The sequence below is a fragment of the Sapajus apella genome, unplaced genomic scaffold (assembly GCF_009761245.1).
Source record: "Sapajus apella isolate SASKATOON/1434 unplaced genomic scaffold, GSC_monkey_1.0 scaffold134, whole genome shotgun sequence".
Lineage (NCBI taxonomy): Eukaryota > Metazoa > Chordata > Mammalia > Primates > Cebidae > Sapajus > Sapajus apella.
The window spans coordinates 3,592,985-3,607,495 of NW_022437074.1; the positions used below are offsets into that span (position 1 = coordinate 3,592,985).

Sequence of the window (14,511 nt, forward strand, 5' to 3'; positions counted from 1 at the left end):
CAGAATCTGCATCTCTAACGAGTCCCAGGTGAGGCCAGTACCACTGGCCCAGGTTCACATTTCAGGGGTCCCTGCACACTAGCCCCACACACAAGTGTCACAGGGGCTCAATCGAAAAAGACACAGCTCTCAAGCTGGCCTCACAGTCATGCCACCCTAACTTCCTTCCATAAACTCTATGACACTGGGTTCTACCTGGAAGAACCCCATCTCAACCCGCGCAGCTGGCTGTGGGATCCCAGGAAATCAGAAGACCCCAGCAGTTCCTGCTGACTGGGCTGAGCCAGACCATGATGTCAGCCCTCAGGGAAGGGGCGAAGGCAGCAGTGCTCAGGGGCTGGCCATCCCGAGGCCATACCTGCAGCTCCCCAGGCACTCATTCACACTGCTCTGAGCATCTGCACTCATCTTCACCCTGCCTGCAGCTCCTGGTCACCTCTGAGCTCCTGAGCCTGTGTCAGCCCTTCCACAAGACTTACCCAGCCCTCCTCAGCCCCCTGACCTCCTGTGCAGCTCTGACAACACTCCTACTGTCAGTCTTCCTGCTGCACCTTGATGAAAGAAGGAGGGAGGACATGTCTCCCGAACTCGAGCCAGCGTGGCCCTGGGAGAAGAGCAGAAGGCGGACTTCTAGTAGAACTGGGAATCATTTACTTATTTTAGAAGAAGCATAAGCAAGCCAGCATCTAGAGGAGAAAGGGTATGAAATTAGCGAAAGCACTAAAATACTTTGGTTTACTCTGATTAGAGCGGAAGAGAAATCTGCAGACAATTAGCAGCAAGTGAAGATCTTGCTATAGAAATAAGGAAGTAGTATGGGTAAGCGAAGGCTGTGCTGTTAGTTTCAACAGGCTGCACGTGAAATCAGACACACACCATGCCCAGCTGGGTCGGCCCAGCCACCAGTCTGTCCTGTCTGTGCACCGTCCCGGGTGCGGTGAGCCCCTGGCTCCGTGCCTGACTGCACACCTGCAGTGGCCACTTCTGCCTGGAGGAGGCTGTACTTGTCCTCAGCAACCTGCCCTCCAGAGGCGCTTTTTCTAATTGACATGAAAGCCCTGTATACGCTGCCAGGTGGTGATGAGGAAGGCTCTCTGAGCCTAAAATCCCATGATTGCCTTAAATAAGTACTTGAAGTACCAACCCGTGAGAATCCGAAGAGGTAAGGTCTGAGCCCGCAGGGCAGCCTCAGCTGGTCTCAAGTGTTATGAAGATGGCCTGAGTGCTCCGCAGGGCCTGTGTTGATCTGCCAAGGTGTTCTGAAGCAAATGGAAGATGGGAGTTGGGCCCAGGAGCCAGGCGGATGTGAGCCCTGCTATCTGATTCTCCCTGCCATGCCAGGCCCAGGTGCATGTGTCTGTGAAGACTGGCTCGCCACTCCGAGTGTGGGAGATGCCATCCAGCTCAGCCAGGAGACTGAACTGGCAGTCCTGGCAGGATGCAACTCACGGATGTTGGTGGGAAACGAGGTGACAGTTGATACCTCTGTGGCTGCAGGGGGCAGTGGCAGAGACCCTGAGAGTGGGGGGGTGGCAGGTTGGAAAGGGCTGGTCTCTGGGCCAGATCTCTCTTCATCCCTCCAAGGCCTCCTCCTCTTGAGTCCCTCAGAGAGGACAACAGATGCAGGGGACCCCCACCTGGGCCACGGCCCACCCCATATGAGCCGCGTGCCGGAAAACAGACCCAGCTCATCCATCTGCTTTTGGTGTCTCCTATAAGGCGCCCAGAGGAAGAAAATTAGGTGGAGAAGAGATTTTTCAAGGTGAAGCCAGGCTTGTTTACATTCCGGTTCCCCCAGCAACCTACACCTAGAGGCTGAACTTAAAATAGAGACCAGAGGGAAGGATTACTCATCAACAGAACAAACTTAAAATAAGACGAAGAGGCCAAGCGCACTAGTGCCCTGGTGCACGTCGGAGCAGCATCTCCTTACGGGTGGGCCACACCAGGCCTGTGCTTGGAGTGAGAGGGCTGGCATATCCCATTCAGAACCCCAGCCTCCCCTGGGCCACACCTCAGTGCCACTGAAGCTCTCATCTTATCCAAGCCCTGTCCCAGCTGTGCCCCAGGCTGCACTGACAGCCCCAGCAGCCCAGCCTTGGCCCTACCCCTGAACATGCGTGACTATGGACAGAACTCCATTTCCTCGAGCCTTTGTGTCCGCAGGTTTAAAGCCTCTGCAAGAAAGCCACAGACAGCCCTGGGAGGAAGCACGTTGCACAGGGCCTCCCAAGTAGGGGTAGCCCTGCTGGGGTTTCCGTGCTCCCAAGCCACTGAGCTTCACGCTGTGCAGGGAGCCTGCAGCTGTCTGTAGGAAAAAGTGGCTTAGCCCCAGTAAGGGGGTACAGCCCCAGCCAATCTACAGAACAAAGCCTCCATGGAGCACAGCCCACCCCGCACAGGACACTGCGCCCGCAGCTCTGCACCTTGCCCACCAGCCCAGCCCAGGAGCAGGATGGAGAGGAGTCCTTGAACCGTGGTCAGCAGCCTGGGCATGTTCTGTGCCTGCTCTGGCAACTGACAAGCCTCCCACTCCAGAGCAAAGGTGGCCCCGGCCCCCGGGACCAACTGAAAGCAGCTGTTGGTTCGGCCTGAGTCGCACACCACCCACCCCCGGCCAGGAGCCAACTCGGCTGCACATTCTACACGTGGCCATTGGAACAGACTGTTCTGACACCATAAAGCGACAGATGACGCTAACTTAAGCAGGATTTACGCTCAATTATGTTTCTTTGAGAGCAGGCATATCACTTTGTGCATCACTGTTATTGATTCACAAGCCTTCTGCGGATCCAAGCCGTCTCTGCAGTCTTCCTCTCCTCTTCTGCCTTCCTTTGCCTCAGCCCAGACTGTGTAGAAGCCACCCTTCTCTCCCCTCTCCTCCCCTCCCCTCCACCTTCTCTTTCCTCCTCCATTCCCTCCCTCTCCTCTCCCATCCCCTCCTCCCTCCCCCTCTCTCCCTCTTTCTTAACCCCTTTCCTTCTCCACTCCTCCCCATTTTCCTCTCCTCCCCTCCAGCTTTCCTGCACAGGCACATGTTGGCTGCAGTTGTATGTCATTTTCACTGGACTTTTCTCTTAGTATTTCCTCTATGGTGGTCAGAACAGAATCACACCCTGGGTTCTCTTTGTTTGTCACCTGGACACAGCATTGAAACTGTGAACACGGGGAGGAGGGAGGGCCTCTCCTGATGGCTTCATGTATCCTTCTGAAGCCCAGAATTGGTCCCAACTTCATTGTCAGTGTTCAAACAGGGAACGAAAGACGCCAGCCACATTTGGAGCTCACAGGATGTCCCCAGGGGAAAGGCATGTGGGACACCTGTAAGCAAAGGAAATAGCCAAGGTCACTGAATGAGGGCAGAGGCCCTTGTTATGTAGGATTAGGATGTTGGAAAAGGGTGGCAGATTTCACGTTAAGGCCAAGAAACTTAATCTCTACAAGATTCTCATACTGTTCCAGAATATTCCACACTGGGCCTCTTTTATTCCTGCTTGAACCCTCGTGAGCTGCATTCTGTTTCTGCTTTCACTTAGAAGTTTCCTCCAGCATCAGGAGGGTGCCGTGGGGGGTCTGTGATCTTCCTTCACATCCCTGGAGATGCAATGTGTGCATGCGCCCCTGGACAGGGCCAACATGGCCACCCAGCGCCTGCACTGGTGTGAAATCCACCAGATCACACTTCATTAACTTTAGCCTTGGGTCTCTTACTGGATTGAGGCCCCCACCAACTTCCCTGGCTGAAATCTTGTGAGCAAATAAAATAATCTGATAGGTTCTCTCCATCAGTTCAAAACCAACCTTCCCCAAATCCCAAAAATAGCAGAGCAGTTTTCTAAGTATTATCCAGTCCTTACAAGGAAAAGATATGGGTATCATTAAGTACTTTATGAGAGTAGCTTTCCCCATGGGCTGAGTTAGAGGCACAGCATCTAAACCCTAGAAGAGGATTTGCACCACTAAATTTGATCTTTTCTTATTTGCAAATAAGACTTAAAAGTAAGGCCAGGGTAATCCCAGCAATTTGGGAGGCTGAAATGGGAGGATTGCTTGAAACTAGGAGTTCAAGACCAGTCTGGGCAACATAGGGGGACCCCATCTTTACAAAAAAATTAAGAAATTAGCCAGCATGATGGTGCACAGCTGTAGTCCCAGCTACTTGGGAGGCTGAGGTGAGAGGATCACTTGAGCCCAGAAGGTTGAGGCTGCAGTGAGCTCTGCACCATTGCACTCCAACCTGGGTGACAGGCTGAAATGCTGTCTCAAAAAAAAAAGTCAAATAATTAATCATGGATCATTACTGCAAGGAAGTGTGCAACCAATAATTTTCTAACTTAACTGCCTTTCCCTGAAAAGCGCCTCTGAGATCTCTTCCAGCTCTAGTTAATTGGATAAGTCAGGCAGGAAAACCAGGCCTGGATAGATTAAGTGAGGAAAATCCAGCCCAAGTCTAGCTTAGCTCACTCTGAGTTTTCCCTAAGGTTTTCCTTGCTGAGAGCATCAGATTTTAGACAGTCGGAAGAAGAGGAAAAAACTGGAAGTCCAAAGACCTGACCCTGGGATGAAGTTCAGAGGGTCCTGAAGGGCCTTGGGGTCACTCACTGTGCCTTACTGAGCTGCCTTCCCATGTGTCACATGGGCAGGTGGAATCCTCCCAAGGCTGTGGGTGACAGGCCACCCCTTCCTTGCAGGCAGCTCCCTGCAGGCCTCCACCCTCCCCTGCCTATTGGGTTTGTTGTGAGAAGTGAGTCAGGGAGGGTGTGTGGGCCCTCTGTAAACTGCAGAGCGCCCACAAACACTAGTGGCTCTTTTTAGGTTGGGTTCCTTCAAAGACAACTTCCCCCCAGGAACACCAGCCGGTTCCCTGCTCCCCGGGAGGGCTCCCACTGATGCTGGCCCCATGCTCTGCCCGCAGGTACCTGGCGCTCTATGCCTACAAGCCCCAGAAGAGTGACGAGCTGGAGCTGCACAAGGGCGAGATGTACCGGGTCCTCGAGAAGTGTCAGGACGGCTGGTTCAAGGGGGCATCCCTGAGGACTGGGGTCTCTGGGGTGTTCCCTGGAAACTACGTGACACCTGTTTCCAGGTGAGGGCATGGTGGTAGTAGCCTGGGCAAGGAGAGGGCAAGGGCCTGCATGCCCTACCGCCATTGTTACTGCTGGAGGCCATGCTGTGGGTCGGGCCCAGAAGGCAGCAAGGCCCAGGTGCCTAGGATTCAGCCCTGGCGTCCCCAGGTCTGCATTTTACCTTCTGAGCTGGGTTTGCACTCAACTCCTTTGCTGTCCTCAACAGACACTGGCCACCAAGGGGAGAAGAACAGGAACAGGAGGGGCAGGGACAGGAAAGTCACCAGAGTGAGGTGTCAAGTGTGAGTGTGTGTTTGTGTGAGGACAGTGTGTGCACATGTAAACTGTGTTCAGTGTGTATGCGTGTGTACAGTGTGTGCACGCTTCTGGATGCTTGTGTGTATCTGTGCATGCATGCATTGTATGTGCGATGTGTGTGCATGTGCATATGCATACTGTAAGCACAAGGCGTGTGCACATATGCAGTGTGTCTTTATAGTGGTGCATGTATGTGTGTGCAAAATGTGGGTACAGCGTGTATGTGTGCAGTATGTATGCACGTGTGTGCAGTGTGTGTCATCACATATAAATGTGTGATATGTAAAACACTATATACATATATGCAAAGGAAAAATGATATATTCCCAAAAGTTAACAATTGTTGTGTAGTCGCATTGTGGTCATAGATTTTTTTTTTCCTTATATTGTTAGTGCTTAGTAAGTTCTCTGTTCTATTACTTTTATAAAACAGCGTATGTAATTTTAGAGTCACTGAAGGGATAAGGGGGTTGTCTGGGAACTTTTCACTGAGATGAGGGTCCACAGCTTGGTGATGTCAGTCAGCCTCACTCACAGAAGCCCCTTGTGGGCACGCCATGTGGTGACACTGCAGGACACACACAGAAGCGAAAGACGTGGCCTTGCGTTTCTCCTGTCTTTGGAACAAGGCTACAGTGGAAACACTTAAATAACGCGTAGACCCTGCTCTGATTGCTGGGCTGATTCCTACTTGTGGAGTGGTCTCGGGACACACGGTGTGTTGATTTGAGCAGCTCTAGTTCCCAAGGTGATCTTCAGCCAGGGCCTCTCTCAAGGTGCCCAGAGGCGCCCGGGGGATGATGGAGTCGCCCAAGGCCTAGAAGGTCTGCAGGCACAAGGCTGAAGGGGCAGTTAGAGATCCTTCGCTTAGGTGATGCTCAGCAGAGAAAAGCTTGAAAAGCAAACTGCAGAGGGGCTTCAGGAAATGTCCCCCATGAAACCCAGCCACCTGGTCAGAGGGGTGGCTGCTTAGGGGGTCAGCTGCCCATGGCCTCCTGGGGCTTCTTCAGCGGTGTAGGGTGACTTGCCCAGTGTGCGCAGGCCGGAGGAAGGTGGTCTGGATATCCCATGCCAGTAGGTATGGGTTGGCTCTCTCAGTCTGCAACCGGCCTGTGCTTGAAGCCCCTGGCCTGGAGTTGGGCTCACCTGTCATGTTATCAGATGGCCCTTCCTGGAAAGGACAGGTTACCCCTCTAGGTTAGGGGACACCCTGCCCAGCTGGTGCCCTCCAGGAAGGTGAAGCCTTAGATGGTGGGTGTCCACACCTCCAGACTTACCCTGCTGGGGGACATCACCCTGTCACACGCCCCACTCCCGTGTGAGGAGGCAGGTTCTTCCTCCGTGCAGCAGACTAGAGCAGCAGCTTCTGAGGGAGGCCAGAGGCTTCCCAGTTTCTCTTCTCTGATTCTTTTACCCTGATCTGAGAACTTCCACAGACCTTCAGAAATGTAAAGACTTCGGTTTAAATCCAGCTTCGTTGTGTGGTACTGGGGCCCTGTACCACCTGGCCGGGCAACTCCTGATGAGCACCGGTCAGCATCACCGCAGGGAGCTCTTTTAGGTGGCCCTACCCTCACAATACTGGAATGCCTTCCACCCTCTTCCTGTTTCTGAATTAAACCCCTGAATATCCGTCACGAGCTGGGTCCTAAGTCCACTTGCTATACGAAGCCTTGCCTGGAGACCACGATCCTTGCCTGCGCCATAGTTGGGATAGATGGCTCTGCCCACCATGTCATCACAAGCAGCCCACTGGCAAATTCTGCCTGTTAAGGTCACCTACAGGCATGCAAGGTCCCCTCACAGACCAGCCCCTGGGCCATAGTAGCCATCTCCAGCTTTGTGTCCCTGGCTCCTTGCTTACCATGTGCATATACAAGGTGCTCAATAAATGCAGGTGGAATCAATAAGTGAAATCTAATTGTTCTGATCAAAATGTCTCCTTAAGAACTGTCTTCTCCTGCTGCCAGGGAGTTTGTTATGAAAAGATTCTCCAGCTTCTGACACTGGAACTCCTTGGGTGGCCCGGGACCTTCCCTCCACCTCTGCTGTGTACCTCGTGGTTGCCCACACCCCTCAAGCCCTCTTGGTCTGTGTTTTGTAAAGAATGGCAGAGCCAGGAAGAACCATTAAGCAAAAGCCACTCCAAGTCTTGCCTTGGTAACTGCAGTGTTGGGAGGCCACTGAGTGTCCTCCCTGGTTCCTCAGAGAAGGAAATGTCAGCTTCTCTCCCCCGTCAGTATGTTGGAGGCCATGGCTCCCTCACTCCTATCCATAGCTCAGCACAAAACAGGAAATCTGGCCTTGGTCTTTATCCTCAGAAGTGGAAGACAGCTCTCCCCCTCCAAGGCTGTGCCCCCAGGACTTATACTTTGTTGATCCCTGCTGGGTTCAGAACAATTGCCAAAGCTACCCAGCAGAAGGCAGTGCCTTTACTGGCAGTGGTTGGAGAGTGGGCGAAGGCCTGCCCTTCATGCACAGACCTGGATCCATCAGCTGTGTTTGCCCCCATCGTGCTGGAAGGCTCTGGAGTGCTGTGTGCTCTTGGGGCTGGGAGTGTAGTGCTCAGAGCTGAACATTCCGAGTTCATTTAAAGCTAGGTGCGGGAGCAGGTGTGTGGCTCTTCCTGTGAGGGCGGGCACTAAGGAAGCAGGACTAGCAGAGGGTATCTCTACATTCCTGCCATGAGGGCAGAGGGAGAGGGTTGTCTACTGTCATGAGAGGCAAATGTGTGTCTGCATCTGTTGTGTTCAGACTTGTCAGTATCACCTTGCAAATTAGTGACTCATCATTTGTTGAGCCCACTTCATTTAGTTTTAAAAATGATTTCCTCGGGGAAAAGTGAGCTCCATGGATAACAAATGGGATTTTTAAATTCATGGTTTTGGCTGACCTGGTAACAAGCTTGATTGCTGGGATGAAGTTCAGCACAGCTCTGAGGGCTGGGGAAGGAGGATACCACCCTGGGTCCCTTAGCTTGTGAGTCCTTTTCCAAGAGGCCCCTCTCCCTGCAGCTGCTGTGCAGAAGCCCTCACTCTGTTTTGCCAGGAGCTTCCCTGCTAGAGGCCAGGCCCAGCGGTACCAGCCACAGGGAGAAGGCTGGACCAGGCCCAGGAGGCATGGGGCAGGCAGCCTGTTCTCCCACCTGTGGCTTCTGGTGTGTCTTGAAATAAGATCCTGAAGGGACAGAAATGGGAATTTACCCAGCTCTTGGACAAGTGGAAGACATTTAATTCCCCTGAAACTGAATCCACAGAGGCTCGTAAGCCCCTAACTCAGCCATATTTCACACTGCTGCCTCCAGGGCCTGGATTAAGTGCAAATACACAGAGGGACAGCATGGGAAGACCCATTTCCAGAGTGGCTGTGTTCCTCTTGTGAGAGCTGGTTTCATCTGGAAACTTCGGAGTGAAAGTGCATCTACTTCTGGTATGGAACTGCAAGCTTCTGGACATTCTCAGAAGAAGGATTTCGTGCTGGTGTGCCTTTTCCCAGCAGCCAGCAGGTGCGAGGTGGCAGCCGTGCCCAGAGGCGGCCAGCTTCCTTGCCATCCTTTCCTGCACGTGCTGGATGCGTCAAGGCCTCAAGGGACGTGACTGAGTCATCTGTTCTTTCTGGATGTATCTGGAGACACAGCTGTTTGTAGGAACAAATTAAGGCAGTAGATATGGTATAAAAGATTTGATTCGAATAATTCCTCTGTTTCTCAGGGTGGCTTTACTATCTCTTAAATATTTCACACTTGAGAATTCACCTCCCCACCCATCAAGGTTTTCTAAAGGGAGCCCTTCTGCCGAGTGACAAGCATTGTTTTAGGGCTTTGTCTCCAGATTAGTTGGCCTTCATCTCTCAGAGTCAGCAGGTCAGAGTGAGGCTCTGCCAGAGGCCCAGGTGGTGCTATCACCTTTGAGCCTCTCATCAGAATTCCTTCTGCTTTCTCTCCACAGGGTGCCTGCAGGAGGGGCGGGGCCTTCTCGGAATAATGTGGTCGGAGGGTCTCCACTGGCCAAAGGCATAACCACAACCATGCACCCAGGCAGTGGGAGTCTGAGCAGCCTGGCCACTGCCACCAGGCCCGCCCTGCCCATCACCACTCCCCAGGCCCACGCCCAGCACCCCACAGCCTCGCCCCCAACAGGCAGCTGTCTCCGGCACTCAGCCCAGCCAGTGGCCAGCCAAGCCCGGAGCACCATTTCAACAGGTACATTCCCAGACTCACAGGGGTCTCACCCTGCAGGGCACCAACAAGGGAGCTTCCTGGGACCTGCTCGTGAGACACATCTTGGCCCAGGGCTCCAGCAGTGCACGTGCTACCGGTTGTATGTGCTTGCCATGCTCATGAATGTCTGATCTCCAGGAAATTCACTTCCTTATCATGTGACCCTTCCTGGCAGCTGAAGTTAATTTACAAATATTTACACATTTCATCATGGCAAGAGGGCCGCATGAACTAATGAGATTAACACCGGCACTTCCAGATGCCTCCCCTGTGAATGACTGTGGGCTGGCCATGTGGGTCTTGCATCTGCCGGGCCCTGCAGGGCTTCCCAGATAGGCGGCATCTCACAGGACAGGGCTGGGTTGAGACTCAGGCCCAGACTCTTCCCTTTCTGAAGTGCTCTGAGGTGGGAGGAATGACAGCTGTTGATCCTTCGCCTTCATGGCAGCTGGAGAAACTTAAGGAAAACCAGTTTGCCCCTGGGATATGAGATGAAAAGAATGTATGGGGTGGACCTTAAGGGCATACAGAAGGTAAGCACATCTTGGCTGGTGGCTTAGTGTTGACCTAATAAGAACTGCTGATGCTGGATTCGCAGGGTGATCTGGCAGCCCATGCCACAGCACCCACCACCACAGTGGAGCCAGTGACGCTGGCACGGTGCCAGTACCCCAGGACAGGAGGGTGTAACACGGACTGTCTCTTCCCACCCCACCCTGTCCTCTCAGAAATCATCTCTCTTTCTCAAAGCGAGGCTTAAAGGGCAAAAAGAATGTAAATTCACAGAAACAATAAAATGCACTATTTTTTAGACTAGCCAACACAATGACCCATTAGAAGTGTCCAGAAAGCAGCTTCTCGCGTGGAAAGAGAAGGCAACACTTAGCTCAGCAGAAGCCGTATTTCCTCCCATGTCTCAGCTGATGGGACAAGGGGTGGGGGGTAAATGTCTGTCATCCACTTGCCCACCCAAGTGGGTGCAGGGTGGACTTCAGGTACCCAATGTCCAGCATCATCAGTGGGTACAGGTGGACTTTGGGTGCCTGGTGTCTGGCATTATCAGTGGGTGCAAGTGAACTTTGGGTGCCTGGTATCCAGAATCATCAGTGGGTACAGGGTGGACTTCAAGTGCCCAGTGTACAGCACCATCAGTGGGTACAGGGCAGACTTTGGGTGCCCCATGTCTAGAATCATCAGTGGGTACAGGTGGACTTCAGGAGCCCAGTATCCAGCACCATCAGTGGATACAGGGTGGACTTTGGGTACTCCATGTCCAGAATCACCAGTGGGTGCAGGTGGACATCAGGTGCCTTATGTCCGGCCTTGTGCTGGTGGTGTACCTGTCAAGCAGTGGGTAATTTAGCACTAGGAAAGCTTCATGGGTGGTCTCAGCACTACCCTGGTGTCAGAGCCTCCAAGACCTACTCTGCCATCTCAGAGGTTCTATAAGTTCCTACTGATATCTTTTTTACTTAAATTAGCCAAGAACGATTCTTTGTTTTCACAACCGTGGCTCCTGGGCCCTGGGAAAGAATCTGCAGCAATATTACCTGGTGCCTAAGCCCACCCCCCAATGATGACCTTCTGATCCACCATCCTTCAGCATGGTTTATGTGGATCTGTGTTTTCTGGTAGCTCTAGCTGGGGATACAGTCGTTGCAGTTGGCAAGTGATCTGGTGATCTGAAGCCGTGCTCCCTGACTGGTCAGAGGTAGCCAATATACTGATCTGCTTGACCCCTGGAGCACCCAGGCAGGATCAGGGGAGCAAGAGTCTCAGGCCAGGTCCCTTCTGGTTGTAAACACCTCATCCAGTCAGCTCGGCGTGCCATACAGATGTTTCCACATGCACCAGCACTAGAAAGGGTGAGTGGCCCTGCTCCTCATGGTGAGCCAGCATCCCAGTGCAGTGGCCCTGGACTGTCTGCCAGTATAATGGTCTTTCCACGCCAAGCCTTGCTAGAAATGTTCCCAGTTCAAAGAAGAAATGGAGCCCTGCCAGTCACTTCTCCCTCTGTGGAATAACAAGCAGTATCAAAAGAAATTGGCAAGGCTGTGGGGCAGTGTAACATTGTGTCTCAGTCTTGATCACCATAGTAACCATGAGGGTGCCACAAGCATTCTCTTCCATCAGTTTAATGTTACACACGGGAGAGTGAGGCACAGGATGGTTAAACGGCTCCCCCATGCATCCCAGCCCACCACTTGTCCCCACGCTATTGCTGTCACAGCCAGGTTAAAGAATGGCTCCTACTGAGCCATATCAGTAAATTAAATGCCACTGAGTTCCCGCGGCATTTTCCACTTCATTCTGCATTTAGAGAGAGAAAAAAACACTGTTGACAGTCCAAGTAATGGATTGTTCGCTGCAGTAATTGCCCATTTCAGCAGACCCCAACCCCGGCGGGTGGGAGGCATTTCATCAATGTTCTCATCTCGAGCCAAAGTCAGGCAGTTTGACAAAGGCTTAATTGCATTGGCCATAGCATCCAATATGATTTGTTCTACTTGATTAATGTAACTCCTCTCCGAAGGGCAGAGCACCCCCTGTAAAGTGCCAGTGTTCCTTGCACACTCCTGTCTGTGCTTAGCAGGGGCAGGAGCCCAGTGTAGCCATGAATTCATCAGTAAAATAGCACCGAGAAGGAGCTAGATACAGGCAAGGCACTCTGCAGGGGTCTGGAAACAGAGGAGAACCAGACAAGTCCCATTTCCACCCCAGTTAGAGAGAATGACCAGAAAACAAAGTCCTGCAGTGGGGTTGGTAAGGCACTGCAAAGGAGGCCTGGTTAGGTATTAAGAGAGTGTAGGGGACAGAGTTCATTCCAACGGGGGAGGAAAAGAGGAGAGGGAATGGGAGTAAGATGTATGGAAAGTTTTCAAGAGGAGGTGATAATGCCTTGAATCTTAAAGGACAAATAGGAATTGTCTGAGCAGATAAAGCAGAAAGGAGGTTCCGGGCAGAGCAACAAGCATGGGCAAAGGCCTGGCAACAAGCAAGAGCGTAACTCTTGTTTTGGGGAACTTTGTTTAGTTGTGACATGACGTATGGAAGAAGTCCAGTGTGTAAATGACAGTTCCCTGCAGAGGCACGTTGTCTTTTAAATCTGAAAGGTGGATAGGGCTCAGCAGATAGCAGTGGGAGAGTGAGGGAAGCACTCCGGAAGGGGAAGCATGGGGTGCTCTTGGCCTGCAGAGGCCAGGTGCCCCTGGACACTGGAATATGGTCAGGGTGCAGGAGCAAAGAAAGACGCGCATTGAGGCTGAAAAGCTAAGCAGGGTGGACCATGGAGGTTCTTCTAGACCATGTAAGGCATTTAGGTGTTTATCCTAAGGGCAGTGGGGCACATTAAAGGGTAGTGAATAATGGGAAGAGTCCTATTTTTAGATTTAAAAGATTGAGTTAGACTTCTGTTTATGGCCAATCTGAAGCAATGAGGACAGGAATTACGCTCACACAGGAAACCAATTTAAAAAGCCAAGTCTATAAAGCAACTGTTTTCAAGACTCCAGACAACGAAGGACTGATTCACAAGAGAAGTTGCAGGCAGTGGCAACAGGAGGCAGGTAGCCAGGTGGAACCCCACAGGCTCTCTGCAATGAGGACGTGGAGATGAGAGTCTGTGCGACAGAGAGGGCTGGAGTTTCCAGGGCAGTGACCAGAGAGGAGAGAGCAGCACAGAGAGGCTGCAGAGCAAGCCCTCAGATCTTCAGTGGACAACTAACCTACATATGCACATGAAAAACGTACCCAAAGCCAGGAAAAGAATGAAAGAAAGAAAAGATTAGTCCTAACAGTGCCCAGAATACACACCAGCTGGAAACTGCCTGTTCCCACCAGTCAGACTGGAAAAATAGCAGAAATCACTAGGCATTGAGTAATCAACATAGGACCTTGCCTCTGTAGTGGGGAATGTTGTGTCCAGAGTGAACTCTGTTCCAGTTTCACCCGACAGAGCTCAAAAGCAGGACTTAATATATTAGATGGAATTAGATTAAATACTGCTGAAGAAAAAATATTAGTGAACTTGAAGATGTGGCAATAGAAGCCATGGAAAGTGAAACACAAGAGATAAAAGGCAATTTTGAAAAATGAATGAAATTAGTGAGCAATGGGACAACTTTAAGTGTCCTAATATATGTGTAATTGGAGTCTCCAGTGTAGAGGAGAAGGGTGGGACAGAAAAATGATTTGAAGAAATAATGATCAAAATTCTTCCAAATTTGATGAAAACTGCAAACACAGTTCAAAGACAGATGGTGAACACCAAGCACAAGAAACATGAAGAAAACTATAACAAGGAAAATCATAATCAAATTGTTCAAAATCTGTGATAAAGAAAATCCTGAAAACAGCCAGAGGAAAATAGATACATTACCTGAAATAGAAAAAAGATAAGGACAAGGATGATGTCAAGAACAGTTCAAGTGAGATGACAGTAGAATAACCAAAAAAAGTACTGAACAAATAATGTATCTGTCAATCAAGGATTCTAGTCCCAGCAAAATAATTATTTATTTCAAAAAAGCCAAATAAATAAGTATTCAGACATAGTAAAACTAAAAGATTTTGTCATTAATAAATCCACACTATTAGAAATGTAAAACAAAATTATTTAGGAAGAAGGCAAATAATACCAGATGAAAATGTAAATCTATACAAAGGAATGAAAAGCACTAGAAATGGCAAGTACATAGATAAATATATAAGATCTTTTCTTTTTATTTAAATATCTTTAAAATATAATTGACTAAACAAAAGTCAAAACAATCCAGTTTTGGATTTAAAACTCAATTAAAAGTAAAATATACAGTAAACAAAAGCACAAAGTTTGGGGAAGGAGAAGTGGAAGTTGGGTATACTACTGTATACTATGAATCTTTATGTCATGTAAATGACTATAATAAA

At 50.7% G+C, this 14,511-nt stretch overlaps 1 protein-coding gene across 1 annotated transcript in view; it reads left to right on the forward strand.

Moving 5' to 3' along the window:
- Nucleotides 1-14,511, forward strand: part of SH3RF3 (SH3 domain containing ring finger 3) — a 360,308-nt gene that overhangs the window by 286,116 nt on the left and 59,681 nt on the right. Inside the window, exons 6-7 of the mRNA XM_032263040.1 lie at nucleotides 4,916-5,086; nucleotides 9,332-9,585. Of these exons, the coding sequence (XP_032118931.1) occupies nucleotides 4,916-5,086; nucleotides 9,332-9,585 (425 nt within the window). The remainder of the gene's footprint in view (nucleotides 1-4,915; nucleotides 5,087-9,331; nucleotides 9,586-14,511) is intronic.